Source organism: Ceratosolen solmsi, unplaced genomic scaffold (genome assembly GCF_000503995.2).
Source record: "Ceratosolen solmsi marchali unplaced genomic scaffold, CerSol_1.0 scaffold48, whole genome shotgun sequence".
Classification (NCBI taxonomy): domain Eukaryota; kingdom Metazoa; phylum Arthropoda; class Insecta; order Hymenoptera; family Agaonidae; genus Ceratosolen; species Ceratosolen solmsi.
The window spans coordinates 616455-636124 of record NW_011948440.1 but is presented as its reverse complement, the minus strand read 5'-3'; the positions used below and the strand labels follow the sequence as shown (position 1 = coordinate 636124).

The 19670-nt window shown below is 40.0% G+C and overlaps 3 protein-coding genes across 3 annotated transcripts in view; 1 reads left to right on the top strand and 2 right to left on the bottom strand.

The window, feature by feature from the left end:
- Window positions 1-40: 40 nt before the first annotated feature.
- On the bottom strand, window positions 41-16211 carry Tor (serine/threonine-protein kinase Tor). The gene is made up of 19 exons (XM_011503774.1): window positions 14602-16211; window positions 12826-13285; window positions 11955-12397; window positions 11167-11565; window positions 10641-10895; window positions 8909-9581; window positions 8395-8733; window positions 7446-8044; window positions 6794-7078; window positions 6361-6435; window positions 5728-6279; window positions 5259-5583; window positions 4608-4997; window positions 4097-4239; window positions 3858-3998; window positions 3378-3656; window positions 2832-3177; window positions 922-1102; window positions 41-735 (listed from the first exon to the last, which is right to left on the bottom strand). The coding sequence occupies exons 1-19, from the start codon at window positions 16120-16122 to the stop codon at window positions 720-722; spliced, it is 7422 nt and encodes a 2473-aa protein (XP_011502076.1). The 5' UTR covers window positions 16123-16211; the 3' UTR covers window positions 41-719.
- Window positions 16212-16787: 576 nt separating this feature from the next.
- On the top strand, window positions 16788-18250 carry Elp5 (Elongator complex protein 5). The gene is made up of 2 exons (XM_011503773.1): window positions 16788-17074; window positions 17383-18250. The coding sequence occupies exons 1-2, from the start codon at window positions 17014-17016 to the stop codon at window positions 18183-18185; spliced, it is 864 nt and encodes a 287-aa protein (XP_011502075.1). The 5' UTR covers window positions 16788-17013; the 3' UTR covers window positions 18186-18250.
- Window positions 18251-18833: 583 nt separating this feature from the next.
- The window catches only part of anchor (integral membrane protein GPR155 homolog anchor), a 4130-nt gene continuing 3293 nt past the window's right edge, over window positions 18834-19670 (bottom strand). Inside the window, exon 10 of the mRNA XM_011503772.1 lies at window positions 18834-19417. Coding sequence (XP_011502074.1) covers window positions 19104-19417 — 314 coding nt within the window. The 3' untranslated portion in view covers window positions 18834-19103. The remainder of the gene's footprint in view (window positions 19418-19670) is intronic.

Sequence of the window (19670 nt, the reverse complement as noted above, 5' to 3'; positions counted from 1 at the left end):
TGCTTAATAATTTACATTATTACGATAGATAAAAGTAAATATTGCTAGAGTGAATTTCCGTGCTTCCTTTTTTAAATTTCCGATTTCTTAAAACTATTATTAGCTACTGCAATTATGGAATTAATTCACGTATTATTTATTCACGTTAATACAGAAATACTATATATGATACACATAATGCAATAATCTCAATTGGTAATGTTTCTCACTTGCTCTGCATAACATAAATGCAACGACTGGCCCACATTTACAATCGACATCATTAAATAGTATAATTTCATTTTTTTTTTCTCGTTTCTCGTTAAATCATATAATATATTCAAGCTTCGAATTATAAATACGAAAGAACTAATATCGAATATCATACGAGCTATAATGGCAGTTTATAATGAGAAAGAATTAAAAATAATAGTAAATTTGGTATTTTTATTTTTGTGGTATGTAGGTATGAAAACAAATAGACGTTCTTTTTAAAGCGGGAATGCTCCTGTATTACCTTAGCTTTAATACATTTATAAGCGTTTCTATATATACACACACACATTCAGACTTAGATTCATTCCAATATTTACATGCACAATGCATTAACAGGAACTATGTAAAACGCGCATTCTTAACTGTATCCCTATTGTGTTTCATTTCTTTTATTTTCGCTAGAATACACGTTCGCAGAAATGCAAAACACCCTCTTGTATTAAAGGCCTCGAAAATTGAGTTGTTCACCAAAATGGACACCTGAAACATAAAAAATCCAGTCAAGTGCAATAACAATAAGAAGCATCGCAGAAAAATAATGTATAGTTACGATTTATCCTTAACAGAATGATAACAGAGCATTTAATAAATTATAATAAAGACGAAATTTATTTATCTCCTACACATATAGTTATTATCCAAGTAATTATCCATGAATAAACTCACCATCCTATATAACACTGACAAAGGTTTTCATTATTTGTCGCTTGTTGTATCAGTAAGTCCACTTGTCGTTGAACACTGAGCGTCTCCTCGGGCAAAAAGTCTCGACCAGTAAGTTTATCACGAACTCTATTTATGATTTGAATAGCTTTATCATTTAATCCTTCTGGTTGATTACTGTCACCTATAAATTTAACGAATAAATCGATTTAATTTACATATAATTTTATCCAATTTGTATTCATTGTTAAGATCTATCCAGTTAACTAGACGTTCTCAACTCTGTGAAAAGAATTTCGTATTCTAATAACATCTTATGCGCATCAGTCCGTAAATTTCTAAAATTTAGCTATTTTACATAATCTTTTAAATATATAATTGACTAATTTTTAACAATAACAAAAATTAGAGTTTAGATTTTTTATATAAATATACTAGCACTCGTGGCAAAAGTATGAACAAGATGTCGTCCGATATTTATATCATTGATATTAATAAACTATTTTAGTTACATCAAATACTTTCATATCCAATTATTTTTATTTATTCTTATAATGTTATTTATTTGTAGAAAATAAAAATAAACATTGTCATTTATGTTTACAAGTGAACTAGTTTTTAATAAATGTAGTTCAGATATAATTGGAAAAAAGAAACTTTTTCATCGGTTTGAAAAGCAACAAACCGTAAAAAAAAAAAATAAATAAATAAATAAATAAATAAATAAATAAATAAATAAATAAATAAATAAATAAATAAATAAATAAATAAATAAATAAATAAATAAATAAATAAATAAATAAATAAATAAATAAATAAATAAATAAATAAATAAATAAATAAATAAATAAATAAATAAATAAATAAATAAATAAATAAATAAATAAATAAATAAATAAATAAATAAATAAATAAATAAATAAATAAATAAATAAATAAATAAATAAATAAATAAATAAATAAATAAATAAATAAATAAATAAATAAATAAATAAATAAATAAATAAATAAATAAATAAATAAATAAATAAATAAATAAATAAATAAATAAATAAATAAATAAATAAATAAATAAATAAATAAATAAATAAATAAATAAATAAATAAATAAATAAATAAATAAATAAATAAATAAATAAATAAATAAATAAATAAATAAATAAATAAATAAATAAATAAATAAATAAATAAATAAATAAATAAAAAAAAAAATAAATAAATAAATAAATAAATAAATATAGTAATATAAATTTTTATAAAATACAAGTGAAATATATTTAATCGATTGAAAGAAATGAAGACAAAGTAACATAGCCTAATGTCTAGTTCGATATACTGGAATAATGAATATGTGACAGCACATACTTTATTTAGAATAATAATATTATTTCAATCTTACTTAACAATGTCATTTATTAGTCCTCGGAAGAAAAAAAAAATTGAATTCGTAAAGAGGAAACTTCATAGAGGTATAGATAAGCACGAAAATATTAATACTCATTTAATTCCAAATTTTATTCATGACAACAGAAAAATGTCTATTGCCACATATCTAATAAAAATACTCCCGTTTAATTATTATTATTTTCAATCTAAATAATTCAGCTTATTACCGTTGAACAAAAAAGTAAAAAAGTGATAAAATATATTTTACATTAGGTAACTATGTTTCAATATATTAAAACCAATATAGTAAAGTGTCGCGGTATCGTACCTACAACAGAGTCAGTATGTATTATATTAATACGAAATGAAATTATATGAATACAATAATAAGGATATTTTTATTATAAAGATCATTAAGGCCGAGGCTATAGAAAGTTCAAGAACAAAAAAAAAAAAAAAAAAAAAGCCTAATGCAACGCATGCATACCAACTAACGTAACGATAAGAAATTTTGACACAATCCTTACCTCCGTTCTCGATACTACATGGAACACCTTTCTTTGGTAAAGTGGCGGTGATCGAGTCGAGCATGTCGCCGTGTTCCTGGCTACTGCTCGCGCTCATGCCCTGCGCGTCGCTGCGCTTGCCCTTGGGCGCCGCGTTATCCATCAGTCGCCAGTTGAGCAGTGGATCGTAGACGAAGGCCTCGAGCACGGCCATGAGGCTGTCCTTATTGCGACGCAGCACCGACATCACCGATTCGCACGTACGACGGTACGTACCCTCGATCCCCGTCACTTCCATTGCGTTTATCAGCATCCGTGTAAGGCGGAACGGTATCTTTTCAGGAAACTTCTCGCGCGTCATTGCAACCTGGGAAATAAATAATAGCTTTTTAATCTCGTCCCTGCTGTCGCCTCCTAAAGATATTTTATTATCAATAAAACGTATTAAGCCATTGGTTGGTCGCTTAACCGTAGCAAGGCTAATGTTTGTAAGATGGACGTTGGGGATTAATAGGACAATAGGAGGGGACGGCCTTGTAGGATACCCAGAGCTTATCCTACGATTACCTCGAAGCAATCGCCAAAATCTATATGAAGTATTTTGCCGCTCAATCGATCCAACATCAAGTTCGATGGATGCCGATCTCCCAACCCGAGGATATAGCCAACCATGGACATGACGGCTAGAGATCGCGTATAATTCGTGCGACGGTCGAACCATACTTCGCTCGAGGGTGACTTGAGCCACAGTAGTCGTGCTAGATCGTCGCCATGAGTATGCTCGAGCGCGTGCTCGAATACTTCCACCTTTTGCATGAGCATCAAGTGGTCGTAATCCGGTGCCATCTGTAACAAGCGATTATACCTTGTGTAACGAGCAAATTTAAAATAAAGTTTTACGAGCACGGTAATTGCATACTATCGTTTAAACTCTACTAATTGTATACGTATGATACTAATTATTCATTGATGTATTATTAATTTTTTTTGTTTTTGTTTTTTTTTGTTTTTTTTTTTTTTTTTTTTTTTGTTGAGAATTCAACTCACTCTTAACATAATTCTATGTTCGATATTTAAAAGAATTTTTTTCTTGTCTCTGTAATCTCTGATTAACGTGTGTAGAGTATCGCAGTGAGGCACCCAACCGATAAGGCCACTGTTCGTAGACAACGGAATAACAGCGTATCTCTGTAACATGTGAAATTAATAAAAAAAGTGAAGTTAATTGAGAGTTTTTATAACGAATTATTAATGCGATAGCTTATACGAGGGCCTGTTGTCCTCACCTGAATGGTTAAATTTCTCCTGAAAGTATCAGGATCGTGAAGTAATAGTGTATTGACTAGACCAAACAATTGCATTACACGTTCGTCCTGGCGAAGGTCCTCGTGTCCTTTCAGTAAGAACATGTAATCTTTACCATTGCTACCTGTACGCAAACGAAACAATCTGAATTATAAACAATTGCATAATAAATTTAAAGCTATTCGTTATACGACCCGTCGCGATACTTTCGAATATTCAATGCGCGCACGTCGAAAAATTGTGTTCCTTTAACATTTAAAATTACAGTCCCTCGTTAACGCTAACGACGCCCGTTCATACTGTAATCCACTATTTCAAGTCCGTAATTTGATCACATAGCAATTCAAATGCGTCTCACGCACGATGCAAACTCTTTTATGTTTCAAAGATTCAATAATCTTCGTACGACGAAGCAAATTGATCGCCGACGGCAATATTTAAAAACTCCGTATCTCGCGCTAACGAACACGATAATGATTAACAGATGGAAACCTTTAATGCAAAGCTTCCTCGGACGTTGCTTGCTCGAGATGACCTGCATGGAACTGTGTATACTGGCAATCCTGATTACAGGCTGTCCCGGTTGATAGCTCCCGGGCACCGCGAGCTCGAGATCTCGGCAGAGTAGCAGTTTTGGGCTGACGTATTGCAGTTCGAGACTAGTTAACTTCGGTAACTGCCTCGAAATTCGTCGGAAGACATGATAGTAGAGATCCCAGGCTTGATTAAGGTCGCGTACGTTCCCCGAGACTTTATACCTGTGGCACCATTCCTGCGCCTCCATCAGATCCCTACCGTAGGCCTGATTGAACGACGTCTCTTTGAGCGTTTGCGGGCCTCGTTCTAACATCGCGTGCAGAGGCTCCAGTGTGTTGAACATACCTGCAATGCGACCAGCAATTGATTTTTGAATTATTGAGTGATTTGAGGAAGGCAAGTGTCATGAATTATCAGTCATTATTTATATAATTTTTACACGCAGGTGTGCGCGTATGCGTGCGCGTGTATGGGTGTGAATATTACAATGATATTGCAATCGCTATATAGCATCATGTTGCAAAAGGTCTATCTATACCTTCGCCACAAATGACATTATTGCTTGCACGTATTGCAATAATTCGTCGTCCGACGTGTTCAACGTACCCTTAACATTACGTTCCCCAAAGTACAAGCGACTGGCTTCTTCGAGACCCTCGTGCCAAAGCTCGTGCCAGAGTATGGCAACGCGTATGAGCTCATCGCTCACCATTTTCGCCTGTTGCACGAGAGTCGGACTGTGCTCGCTCATGCTGTTGAGAATCTTATTGGCGGCGGTCTTGCGCGCATGACTCGCGCTCTTCGAGGCCACGGTCAGGGGATAGACGAGGGCCTGAGGATGTGTCTTGCCAATGTCGACTAGGAGGTTGTGAATGCAGCGGCCCACCAGAGCGCGCGGCGTGTCGATCCGGGCAATTAATTGAGGTATCACCTGCTCACGAACGGACAAATCATCATATTCGGTTATTAATGTCGCCCAGCCACGTGATAAAGCGATGCATTAGATGGCGGTTTTGGGAGAGAAAAGAATGAAAAAGAAAGAGAAGGAAAGAAAAAAAAAGAAGAGTATAGCGACCTGCAGCCACGTGTTGATCTCAATGAGCCTGATGCCCTCGATTATGGCTTCGTATACCTCGGGCCACTGCCCGTACTCGAACCAAAGCGTGAGCAGTCTAAGCGTGTCTTGTAGCGAGTTTCCATGGGAGAGGTTAATCGATCTGATGAAGCCTTCGAGGGCTGGAACAGTGAACCTCGATATATATTGCGAGGAGAGATTACTTCGCGTCACGCCGTTGGCCAAGGTAGCGGTGCTCTGCTCGGTCAGACTAGTTTCTTCCTGCTGGTGCTTATAAAACAGCACGGCCTCGAAGTTCGTATAGGCGAAGGCGTGCCAGGCCTTGTACCAGCTGGGATCGTGTTTCGTAGCAGCGGCGTAGTAGGAGAGCACGGCAGGTATGGAATCCTCCTTGATGCCCTGAAGAGCCTCGAGCCAATCGCCGAGCTTAAGGTAGCAGCGAGCAAGAAGTCGTTTACGCGCCACCTGTTGCCTATCGTCCTCTGGCTGCAATTGTTGGTGGTGGTGATGGTGATGATGATGATGTTGCTGCTGCTGCTGCTGTTGTTGTTGCTGCTGTTGTTGTGGTTGTTGCTGCTGCTGCTGCTGCTGCTGCTGCTGTTGCTGTTGCTGACTTGAGAGGAAGCCGTGAACGAAACTCTGCAATTGTCCGTAAGCCTCTTCGCGCTGATCGGCCACCCACATATGCTTGCAATAAGCGAAAGTTACCTGTAAGAAAAATTTATCTTCTTAGCTTAAACAATATGCCATTGTGCCTGCTTTGTATATGGAGAATATATGCTCTTAATACCAGTTTGCTCATATTTTTATAACATATGAATATTAATTTGATAATATAGTTCGGCTCTTACATTAAAGTATCAACAATGCGCATACGATAAGATGTGATTGCGATCTCTCGATATCATTGATACGCGGAATATATCAATTATCGAGTATTATTTATACGACGTTTTGCCGGACACTGTTAATATTGAGCGCCGAGGTAGTCTTGTTACATTGATAGAAATTAACATATATGTGCACAAATAACTGCGAAATTAAAAAAATATGTCAATAATATAACCTGTGGATGTTGCGTGGGGAGCGGCTGATCGGGTGAGGTCTGTGATGGATCGCTGCCAAGGAGCATGACGAGGGTCTTGTGGCAGAGCATGAGGTTGCCATTTTTTCGACAGAGACTAGCGTATTTTAGCCACGTGTACATGTCATCCTGTGGCGAAATGACAAGGGTGTGCACCTGAATGATTTTCTGCCAGTCTTCGACGATACGCTGCCCCCCTTGGAGTCGCTCCCACCACATTGATTTTATTATCGCTCGTCTCTCTGGCACCAGCTTGTACTGAATTACCTATGAAGAGAATTTAATGAAGAGCATAGACTTTAAACGTCGAAACAAATTAGATTTTCTTATTAGAACATTTCACGCCATTAGCCATTGCAATGCTTCGTACAAAGTTCTACCATTTGTCTTGATACGAATCTCGACAAATCACTTGAGCAATTTTTACCGTTGTTCTTCGTCTACTTATTCGTTGAATCATTTCCAATATACTCCACAATTCTTCCAATATACGTCACAATATCTGTTTATATGACAACGCGACCGATCTCTTTATAATTACGGTATGAATGTGTAAACGTGCACACATTTACTTGTTTAGTTTTGCGAAAAGCATGCCCAATGTCAGAAATAAATATAAAAGAAACGGCCGTACCTCTTCGAGTTCGACGAGCTTTTGCACTTCCACCATGGCATTATAGGCCCTTTGATAGCTCTCGCCAGCCATAGCCGTCAACTCCGTATCCAATAGATCCCTCGCGCTATCGATGAGCCTGTGCGCCAAATTATATTGTTCGTCATGAATAGCCAGGACGGCTCTGTAAAAGGCCCCGTCTTGCGTATCCTTGGGTATTAGTGCCACGTGTTTTTCCATGCTCTCCCATTGATTGAGACCCCAGGCAGCCGCCGCCGCCATCCTCGCCATACGCTGCTTCGTCTCCTGTGTGTTAGATGACCACTGGCGCATCGCTACCTCGTGCAACTGTCCCCACTCGCCGAGTGCCTCCAGGCATCGCATCTCACCGAGGGTCGACTCTACGTCCTGGGAATCGGCCTCTAGTCGCTCTCGGTACAGGTGCAGCGCCTTGTCCCAATTATGCAACTTCTCGTACCATCTAACCTGAACCTTCAGTTCCTGCTTATTGTTCTCCTGCTGCTGATTCATCACATACTCCAGGAGGCCCTCCGCCGCTTCCTTTTGTTGTAATTTATTGTTTATGCTGATCAATGATTCAAACACGGCACCGCTTCTACCTGGAACATTAGCACGACGTTAAGACCTTTGATAAGAGAAAGAAAGCCAATGCGCGCGCGATCGAGACACCATAATAATCTTGCTATTGAAGAAGTTCGTATGCTAGTCATTGTTATATCAAATCAATTGTTATTACGTGTATTCGATAAAATATAAATCGAAGATATTGTCGGTTGAAAATATTACTTTCCCAAATATATGCAGCCGGATGAAAGTTTCGATTACACGGAACGATAACGAGATTTGATAAATAATCACATCATATTCAAGATCCACTTTCATCCCTAAAGGCAACGAAGTATTATTCGATTCTAAGAAATATGTGACGCGATTAAAAATGACCGCTCACCCTTGTGAAACTCGTCCTCTTTATAGTGAAGGGCTTTGGCGTAGGCTCGACAGTGCATTGCTCTCTCGCCCAGGACCTTGCTGTCCAGCGGTAGGGGCCCTTTGTCGCAGTGCTCCATAAACTCGGCAAGGTTGAGGATAGTTTGGCTGATTTCCGGCAGGTCGGGCACCATAAGGGCCTGTTGGAGCGTCGCCACGAGCTCCGTTCGATGAACGGTGTCGAGCTCGCTCCAACAGGAGACGAATGCTGCGTTGAAGAGGTCACGTGGTAACTGAGAATAGGTTTGGGCCAACGCCCAACAGGACCTCAGCGCAGGAGAGGGTGATTCCTTCAGTAAACCTATTGAAATTTTTCTTTTTTTTTCTTTTTCTTTAACGTTTATTCATCTTTCTTCCGCTGGTTCGATAAACCACTGTATCACATAAGACACGATACTTTCGTGGTATTTTTAAAGGTACAATACTCAATAATACTTAAGGAGGTGGAAGTAAAAGAACGTAAAAGGAGAACGTACCTATGGAGAGGCTCCGTAGCCACTCGAGCCAATCATCCTTGGAGACGCGCCTCGTCGCCGTCCAGGCTTTCTGCAAGTTGGACGCGGAGACGTTGAGCTTCTTAATGACAGTGGTATCGGCGGCGGAGGCAAGTCCGAGCTCCGCTCTTTGGCTCTTGCTACGCGCTTGCCTTTGCCTCGCGCTGCTCAACAGCAGGTGATCGTGCTCGGAGGCCTCGAAGCGACCCTGGCCACCCAGCCTCGCCTCGCTCTGGACCTTGTCGACGAGGCTCTCAAAGCGCGAATGGACGATCCGGTGGCGCGCCATCACACGCTGCACCAGGGGTAAAAAAATTTGAAACTTGGGCCCGAGCTGGAGCAACAAGGCGCACAGCGTCTCGCAGGCAGGGCTGCGCAACTCCGGGCATTGGTCGAGGGTGCGCACGAGGGGCTGCACTATCCGGGAGGCAAAGTCCGTGAAGTCGAGGCTCTCGGCTAGCTGTTCGACCGTTTCGAGGGCGCAACGGCTCACGGCGACCGGGCAGTCAGGTGAGGCTTGGAACAGGCGGACGACCGGGGGCAGCACCAGGTGAAGGTAATTGTCGAGGTTGCCGGCAAATTTCTGAAGGGCGAGCAAGAGCTTCACTGTTACCTGTCGCTCTTTGCTCGTATCGTGACTAAGTACGCGAAGGATCTGCAAAACATTACAATAGTCCTCTTATTAAGAGTATGCGGCTACTCTTTGCGCGTATATCCGCTGAAAAACATTAAAGCATACGTTCTTGAATTGCTTATTATAAGACTGTACGTGACTTCACGTGTGCTCCGAAATAAAAACAAAAGAAAACAAAATAAATGTTAATTGTTATTCGTTACGTAAAAACTCGCATACAATGGCTAATGGCTGACGATCAACGATATTATATTTATCGGTAATTACCAATATTATATTGGTAAGCCAATTGTGCTTTAGTACAACTCCCTTCATTCGCTAATAATGCCATATTGTAAATTATATAATATCTGCCAAAGCCTCTGTCGGATGAAGCATAATCAACACATTTACATGGATAAAATCTGTAAAATATAATATTTTTCAACGTTACTTTAATCACTAATCGATAATGTATAATTTGGTAATGCTCGTATATCGCTTATTATTAGGTTAAAAATAATAGCTCTCAATTAGCGTTCATCTAATGGAAAGACGTTTAAAATAAAAATGAATGATAGAACACAAAATGGACGAATCCTCGATGCAAGTAATATCGGTGATTTGGAAAATCTTTTCTTTGACTTTTTTTTTGTATTTTTTTTTGTATTTGAATGAGATTGAAAATCGCGAATATCATAAACGAACCCACGCAGTTGTCGAAAGTTGCGAGACAAGTATCTAAAAAGAGTTGAATGTCCTCTGAGGCAGTACCTCGATGCCGTAAGCTTCGCGATGAATTACAAAGCGTTTAAGGAATTGCGAAAAGTTCCATAAAAGTCATTGTAAAGAATTTATAACTTGTCATTCGCATATTTCTGCTACACGCAACACGCGCGCGCGCGCGCACACACACACACACACACTCTCTCTCTCTCTCTCTCTCTCTTTCATGTACTTTATAAAGGAGATATTCTTCATCCATCCGATAAAAATATTTAAACATTAATGAGACTTTACATTTTATTAAAACTAACTATAATCGTCGATTTACGGCATGTAGTCGAATATGACAATATCCATTACTTTACCATAGATTACCTGAGGCATTAATCGAGGTAGATATATTTTAAATTCAGCACCAAGAGCTACGGCTACATGCTCAACTAGATGTATCAAAGTACTCTGGAGAGGACTGTTCCACGTCCAAAATTCACGAACGAGCGCGAAAACGTCGTCGAGGTAGTTGCGTATATGCTGCTTAACTATTGCTATGAGTATGGCTAATTGTTGAAACAAGTACTCGCGGAAGCCGACGTCAGCGGTACGCAGCACATTCAGGAAACTCGGCATCACCTACATTGCAACAGAAGGAAAACAAATTAGCGAATATCATGATCAAATTAAAGGAAAAAGGGAAAGAAAAGTTCGGTACTGTAAGGATTTATCGATTAAATCAAACTCTGTATTCAATAAGTGGATTTTCACGGGATTTTTATGTGTACTTCAACGCAATAAAAAAGCGATAGGATCTTTTTTTTTTGTTAACGGAATCTGACGCCAGACGCCACATTGTTGGAACAACACGTGGAGACGTACACGTCCTCTCGCAAATACGACCTCTTACCTGGGATATATATGGCACGCACTTGATGCCGAGACTCTTAAAGATAAACGTCACCGCCTGGACGACCATCGTGTGGTGCTGTGCAAGTGTCGGCTCGCGTATGATACGCATGAGCGTGGCGATAGCCACAGCCGGGTAGTACTCCTCGAGGGTGGCCGAGGGCATGTTGACGAGCATCTCGCTGGTGCTGAGCTCGTCGACGGCTTCGGGTCGCGCGTCAGCCGAGGGTGTCGAGCTCAGAGCCTCGAGCTGCGGCGACGAGATCTGCCCGAGGTTCATCTTGTGCTTGTAGGGATCGAGGGCGCCAAGGAGGCCAAGCACGCGAATCGTTTCGCGGCGCACGGCCGGCTGCTGCTCCGTTTTTAGGAAGTTCATGAGGACGTCGAGGAGCGACGGGTACTGTCCCAGGAGGCAAAGTTAATTATTAACGATCCCTATTGATTTAAAGTTAATTAACGTATGCTACCTTAGAGCTTTAATCTTTAATCGTTCCTTTAATCGTCCCATACCATTACGGTTATTATTATGATATTATGATTATAAGGTACATCATCATCATCACGCACATTTTTACTAATTCGATCGATCGTGTTTTTTTTTTATTTTTTATTTTTTTTACAAGAACCAAGGGGGGAACGTGATAACTGCCGTGTTAAAAGCGTACGTTGCACATCCGCTCGAAATTCCTTTTTGACAATTGTCCGATAATTCGTAGTTCTTATGATTCTGAAGTGGGACTCTCGTCCCCAACATTGATAGGTTACCGATTAAAACGAATGGTTGTATACCTGCATGTAGGGGCGCACTACGTGACCCGTACTCCCAACCAGCTGGCCGAGTACCCAGAGTGCCACGCCTCGTTTTTCCGGGGACGATGCGTCGACGAGCATTTCCAGCAAAATGGCAAGCAGCTCGGGCATCCAAGGCTGCATCTCGGCACCGCTCACCTCGGCGAGGACGCCCACGGCCCTGAGCACGGCCAGTACGACACCCGGATTTGGCTCGGGTTCCTTGAGCTTCGGCACGAGGACTTTGAGCACCGGTTCCATGTAGGGTCGAATGAGCCGTGGCGCCGAAACGACAAGGTGATCGAGCATACGAGCGGCTTGTTCCTTGTTCCGTCCCATGCCCGAGTGCTCGAGCTCCGTAAGAAATTGGATGAGGGTCTTGCGTAACGATGGCATCACGTAGGCTGGATTCATGTCGCTGAGGCGCCCGATCGTGCGGATCGCTGAATTATTTATTTATTATTATTTCGCTAGTTTGTATTGATAAAAACTGATTTTAAACGCCTCTGTCTACCGTATTTGCGCGTAATTTTAACGCCAAGTTGATCTTAGCTTTGCTTTCAGTTTAAAATAATTGAATGCATTATTTGCTTCTATGCTTGTCGGTTAAAGTTATAATTTTAGAATATTAAGTAAACAATTTTTGCGCGATGATGTTATTGTTAAGATTCAAGTCTTCAATGAGTTGTTGTTGTTTATTTTTCTTTTTTGTTTTTATAACGAAATAAGAGAGAGAGAGAGAGAGAGAGAGAGAGAGAGAGAGAGAGAGAGAGAGAGGGAGGGGAAAAACAATAATTACGACTAATTTTTGGCAGAGATTCATGTTCGGTAGTTAGCGAAGATAAGCTATTTAATTAAACGAATGACTTGCCTAGCTCGCGTATCTCGAAAACCTCGTCATTCATAGCGACGAACAAGCAGGATAAGCTTTCTGCCTGAGCGAGATGTATGTCGAATGGCTCGTCGAGGGAGGCGAGGACCGAGTAGCGCACGTCTGCGTCAGTGTCGGTGATGCCAACGACGAGGAGCTTGCCCAGGACACTCGAGACGGTGCTGGTGACTGTAGGTCCCGGCTGACTGAGAGCCAAACGCAAGAGTCGCGAGCACGTTTTAACGGCCTCTAGGCGAACCTCCGGCTCTTCCCAGGTGAGAAAGTAATCGGCACAGCGGCGGACGAACTGCAGCAGGGGATTGCCATCAAAATTGTAGGTCCCGAGAGTACGGAGACCGAGGACCGTGGACGCCACGTCTATTTCCGTGGGTGGTGCTGAAATCGGACTCGAAGCCATCCACGGAGCACCCGGATGACGCAACGGCTTGTACATTAGCACCTGCAATTAAACGTGACGAGAGTCTTTATGATCTTTTTGTCTCTCTCTCTCTCTCTCTCTCTCTCTCTTGAGTTATATATTATTAAATTTAGAATAACGCTTAAATTACATGTAAATTTTAGCATCGCCGCTCGTCTCTGTCAATCTATTCGTATCTTTTCACTACTACCCTCGGAAAAATGTACAAAAATTAAAATATGGCTATAACAGTTTGCGAAGAAACGATCTTTTAATGCATTTGAATATACCTGTAATTTTGAAATCAAAACCAAGTTATACAATGATGTGTGGGAGCGCGCTTCGAACGAGTTGCTTTGATGTAAACTGACGATTATCAATAGACAAGGCATACATAAAATTATGTATAAGCAACATAACAAAAATGTTAATTCTTTAATATTATATACAAATATATCTGTTAATAATTAAAGGATTTTTTAGATATACATATCACAGTACTGGTTTACGATAAATTTCTTAACGGATTAGTAGGTACGTTGGGATGGGTAAAACAAGTGAAATTTTGCCAGCAAGGTGAGGTAAAAAAATCGTTGAGCTTGGAAATTCAAATTAATCCATCTAATATTCTAATATAATTAATTTGCATTTAAATTTTCGCTCGTTGGTCGATTGACCATTGGGCGCTCCGACGTCACGTATCATTTACTAACCTTCATTCGCCGTTGTATCTAACCTAATCCGTTAATAATGTCAAAACAAGCCAGCGAAAATTAAACATCGCGCTTTCTTAGAAATCAGACGTACAGTCGATATTAATTAAACGTTATAAACGAATAAAGATATCGAGAATATGCGGTAGACGCCACTACTTCCTTACGATCAACTTTATTTTCCTTAAATTAACTCTCATTTGAGAAAGCATTGAGAGATACATTATGAGCAATAATCGATTGTTTATTCTCGTCAAACGAATGCAGTACGCAGTGTAATCGTATAATTACTTCGATTTTATTATGTAGACTCATTCAATCATCTGCCATTATTAATTACTATATTATTAATGTTTTTATGAAACAAAGTAAAATTCCACTACATGTACAATCGTTTATACCTTTTTCCCTTCGCCGAAAGTCGCATCGGACATTATTACCTAAGCAGATTAGACGGAGCAAAAATTTATTAGCCTGACGACCCTGACGTCCCTTAACACAAACGACATCATTTCACTCGCTAACGATCATCGGGCCGTTAAATCCATCCGCCCTACTAAAGACGTTGTCCCAGCACCGCGTGATCTCGACCGGGCTACTATTGGGGAATAATTGGAACGTCGAATAAGAAAAGGTCCCACGTACCTGCGAGAGCATCCGCAGAAGGCCTTGGGAAATGTCCATCTTGAGGGAGGGCACACTGTGAGCCAACTCGCGCAACGACGTGGTGAGTATCGGCGACAGGCCGGTGGCGAGCATAGGCTCGAGCAGATCCTTCACGTCGGCCGTGATGGTTTGCTCGACGGCGTGACCGAGTAGCGTTATGCAGACGAAGACGGCGGGCTCGAGGGGCGAGCTTCTCTTCTTGTTCGGCGTCTCCTTCGAGGGCAGCGAACTCTTTATGACATCCATGATCTTGGGCAGGTAGGGTTTGATGTCCTCGTCAACGGCGACGGCTATTAGGCCTATGGTCGTAAACGCCGCGGCCCTGTCCTTCTCTCGGCCCCTGAGGCTCAGCAGCAGGTAGTTCAGGCACTCGCGTAGATGGTCGGCGACGAATTTGGCTTTGTTGAAAGCTGCGAGCCGCGGCAGGAGAGTCATGAGAGCGTTTTGAATGTGACTGTTACGGCTGTGACGTTGATTGATCACGTCGCCGTTCATGTCGTCGAGCTTCTCGAGCATGAGGCTACGACAGGCGGCGGACTCGTGGACTGGGTAAAGGCTGTGCTGGACGTTGGTTGAATTTTGAGGAGGGGAGGACCACTTGGAGACCAGATTCGTCTTGAGCCGAGGCATTAGGGAGAGGATATCGTTGTCGTTGCCCTGGGAGGAGCAATTAAGACGCTCCATCAGGTCTTCGTAATGCCGCTCCCATTGCAGATTACTGCAGCGTAGGAGCTCGTTAAGCACCAAAAGCGAGCCGTGTATCCTGTCGTCCTTATTGAAGCCCTTCTCCCTGCTGTAAACGTCTTCGAAGCCGGTCACTATCTCGTCGTAGCACTGTTTGTACCACTGGGACTTGTGCATCTGCTTCGCGGTTTCTCTCTGGGCGGTGACTACCAGAGCAGCTCGCAGGGCTTCCACAGCACCTTCGCGAATCACGGGCTTCGAGTCGCGCACTGCATTGAATATAAGCTCGAAGAACTGAGTCACCTGCTGGAAGAAATAGGTTGGCATGGAGACTGCCAGCTCTTTGAGAACGAGAACGGCGGCGTGCCTCTTATTTTCATGCCTGTCGCCACTCAACCATTCGAAGGCACGTTTCACTTCAAACTCCACGTACTCAGCTGTAAAGGTGCCCGACACCAGAGCCAGCTTACCCACCGTCTTGGCAGCCAGTTCCATGACTCCCACGTCGTTGGATGGCAACAGATTGCGCAGATAGTTAGCAAATCTTATAGTCCGTGTGTTGATGTTTCCCACATCGGCACCGATGAGGCAAACGATGGACAGTATTCCTCCTTTCTTTTCGTTAATATCGGAGCCAGATACCATTTCAAAGATGTGGTGATTGAATTCGTCCATGAACATGGTGATTTCTTCTTGAGTGGCCTCGCGCAACTCCGTCTTAACGTAAAGACAGAGCTCACGAGCCGCCTTGTTACGAGCATCTTCGTGTTTCGATTTGAGCCGCTGAACAAACTGCTGAACAAGCGAACTTGTCATTTTTACAATGACAAATTATCCACTCAATATCGAAAAACTTAATCGTATACTAATATGAATTCATATCTAAAAAAAAATACAAAGAGCAAAGTATAAGTTTTCATATATAGTTCAACATTCATAAGTCATAAGAACCCATCGCTTCGTCAATTATAACTGTGCAAAAATGCTATCGTAACTCTTCCTTACTTAAAATGCTTATCATCACTAAGCATAATCGATAATTAAATCAAAATTATATAAAAGTCCAGCAAGCTAAATTCTTAGGTTAATTTCGATAATAGTCCAAGTGCTACAAAAACAATGCTATGTTAACAAAACATTCATTTGAATTGGTTTGTATTATAGGTTAGAAAATACCTGTGCACGGGGCGGGTTAGGACTATAGTTATAATCAATTGTACAACTAGTCGTTGCGAAGCGTTTCGAAGATGTCTCAATGTGTCCTGCAAATGTTACTCTAAACGAAATCGCACACTCTCTCTCTCTCTCTCCCTCCCAATGACAATCACATCTATGACAATTTCAAAGCTGCATATCCAACCCTTATTTACATGATGCTCCCGACGTAACAAAATACAGGTCAAACCGCTTAAAAATGATGGCCGATAACATTCATAATGTATCGCTATCGTCTCGTCACTTAGACGTAAAAGTATGCGTGATTGCCGCGGTGTCTATGGTGTTATCGCCCTAATATACTATAAAACAGATTTTTGCGCGCGCGTTACGGTGTGCGTGCGCGTGTGCGTGCATGAGAGAGACTCATGGCCGGTCTACCATGCCGGACTCTATCTTACACGGCAGTGTCGTATTTTTATAAGTGGCCATAGTATTTAATGAAATTGAAAGGAGAGCAATAAACTTAGATATTGTTGCATACATCGTATAATGACTCAGCTGCTAAATCTTTCGCTAAATGAGTGCAACAAGTTTATCGTTGTGGATGAAGGTAAAACAATGGTCTTCGGAAGTAAATATAACCTTTGAACTTTTAATGTAAAAGCAATAATGCCGCTTGTTTGTGCGCTTTGTTATTATTTATAAATAATAAAATTAAAGTTATAAATTAGAAATGTCCGGAGAAAAGAGTTACGTTGTGGGAATTAGATACGGCTTTTCTTATGAATTATTAAATAGTACTCTTATGTAAAGTTGTGGGCTTGTCGGAGGTGACGGCGAGGGGAAGGGGTGAGGGGGGAGATGAACATTAACTGGTAAATACGAAATTTTTAATTGTAAATACAACTTTGATTTTAGGAATTAATGCAACGTATGGTAAGCACTTGATAATTGCTTGGTTACTGGCATTAAGAAAGAAGAAAATAGACAATCCTATCGATATCTTGTTATTTTCTACTCCAAAATATTCCTTGACCAAGTATCTGCAATCGTCGGGGCTGACAAATTTCGAAGTACAAGATTATTTTAATTTAAATATAGATGACGATGATGTCGACGTGCACGAACAATTGAAAAGCTTCGTTGCCCAACGTACAAATTCAATTTTGGTAATCGATTGCTTGGGCACGTTAGCTTTACAAATTGGGCCAGCCAACACGTGCAGATTTGTGGAAAAATTATCTAAAAATCACAAGTTTGAAGTTTTTTGTATTCACAGAAGAGACTTTTACCAAGTTATTCCTAGAGTAGAATCCTTAGGTAACGTTTATGTGAAATTGGAAAAATCTGAGCAAGTTAGTTTTGGATCAAACATTTATTATAAAATCTCGGTTACTCAGAGAAAGACTCGCGGTAGTATAGTTCGTTGGAGCGAAATGGTACAGCAGAATATTGAAAATTGTGTTCTTCGATCGGATTCGATTGTAGACTTCAAATTTCCCGATAGCTCGGGTGAAGCGACAAAAACGACTAAATCTCAAGAAGGAGCTGCGAAGCCACAGGCTTCTTTCAGATTAGATATGAGCGAAGCTGAAATACGACAGAGAGACAGCGTACCTCTTCCTTATATTTTGTCGGATAATCCTGAAAAAGAATCTAAAATTTTCTACGTACCGGATGATTTCGACGAAGAGGATCCTGACGACGATTTGGAGATATGATAAAAAAGTAAATGCGAATCATTTTGTCGTGCATTTATTTGAAATACATGTACGCTTTGACACAGTATTTTTTTATTGTTTGTTTAGTAAAATATATATTTTTATTTTATAACAAAAATTGTATAGAATTACAAACGAACCAGTCTATTATGCTATTTTTATTACTAGATTGAATATGTGATGCAATATTTCGTTTACGCAAACGTTAAATTTCTGACTATAATTTAACATTCAAATATACTACTTATAATTATATACGTATAGTCAATTATCGATGCATCTTTTAAATAAATAAATGATATTTTATAGAAATGTATCTTGGCATCCGTGTCTTTATATTAACATATAATATAATCAAATGGCGCCTGCGCTACATTCGTTACTCAATCCAATATATTCGCTAAGCTTACAAAAATCATCACTATTATTTGATAAGACAAACAAATTCTGTTGCTACTGCAGCAATGTATTTATTTCCATTTCATGAAAATAATAAAATAGGCTTTTAAATTTTAATAAATATATAAATTATAGGAACTAAAAATTTTCTTCAAGACAATAATCTAATTTCCCTCTTCCCTAAACAGAATATCAATTTACAATAAGATTTTTAGATTTTTAAACACGAGAGATCATACATGAAAATGGATATTCTATAATAAAAAAAAGAAGTTCCATCCATCGTTTTTAATACTTTTGAAAAACTGCCATTTGTTAAATTTGGCTTTTTCAAACAAGTCACAATTCCTCTAATAATTATACTAATCTTTATATATACATACCGAAGACAATAACACTATTAATTTCTAACGAAAATATTTCATAATTTTTATCACCGAAATATTTACTTTCTTACGACAAATGCCTACAACAAATGTACGTAACGTATACATTGACATGGAGACGGACAATGAAAAATCAACCCCGAAAAGTATATAAGAAATTTCGATCGTAAAAATGTTGAGTGCTGTCAATGTGATTCAGTACTCTGCTATCGAGGAGGCAGCGGCCATAATACGTTGCCTCTTCGCGATCCGAGGCGATTCCGGCTTCTATTAGCCAACTGACAAGATCACTGCCTGTAAAAACTCCGGTATAAGTACGCAAAAGATGCCTCCGACAGGCGGCAATGCGCGCCTGGCATTTAAGTAAATAGCATCGCCTAAATTGTTCGCGAAAGGCCTTCACTTCGGGACTCAATGAATCTTCGTCTGGAAGCTGAAGCTCCTTTTCTGTTGAATAAAGTCATACTTTGAAATACCATTGGTCAATATCTGATTGGGTGATTTCATTTAAAGTGCTAATATCAAAATTGCAAAATTGCAAAATTGCAAAATTGCAACATTACAAACGAAAATAATATATTAAAATACAAAATATTATTACATTATTGTATATTGCTACTTGCTTACTCTCTACTTTCGGCTTACTTCGCCTACTTAAAACACTTGGATTTTGCATTTTTTTGTTTTTTTTTTTTTTTTT

Coding starts and splice junctions, on each gene's coding strand:
- Elp5 (XM_011503773.1), top strand. CDS start 17,014: ATGACTCAGCTGCTAAATCTTTCGCTAAATGAGTGCAACAAGTTTATC. Junction 17,075..17,382: donor GTTTATCGTTGTGGATGAAG/GTAAAACAATGG, acceptor CTTTGATTTTAG/GAATTAATGCAACGTATGGT.
- Tor (XM_011503774.1), bottom strand. CDS start 16,122: ATGACAAGTTCGCTTGTTCAGCAGTTTGTTCAGCGGCTCAAATCGAAA. Junction 12,398..12,825: donor TTTCGAGATACGCGAGCTAG/GCAAGTCATTCG, acceptor TAAATAATTCAG/CGATCCGCACGATCGGGCGC. Junction 3,999..4,096: donor GGAGAAATTTAACCATTCAG/GTGAGGACAACA, acceptor CACATGTTACAG/AGATACGCTGTTATTCCGTT.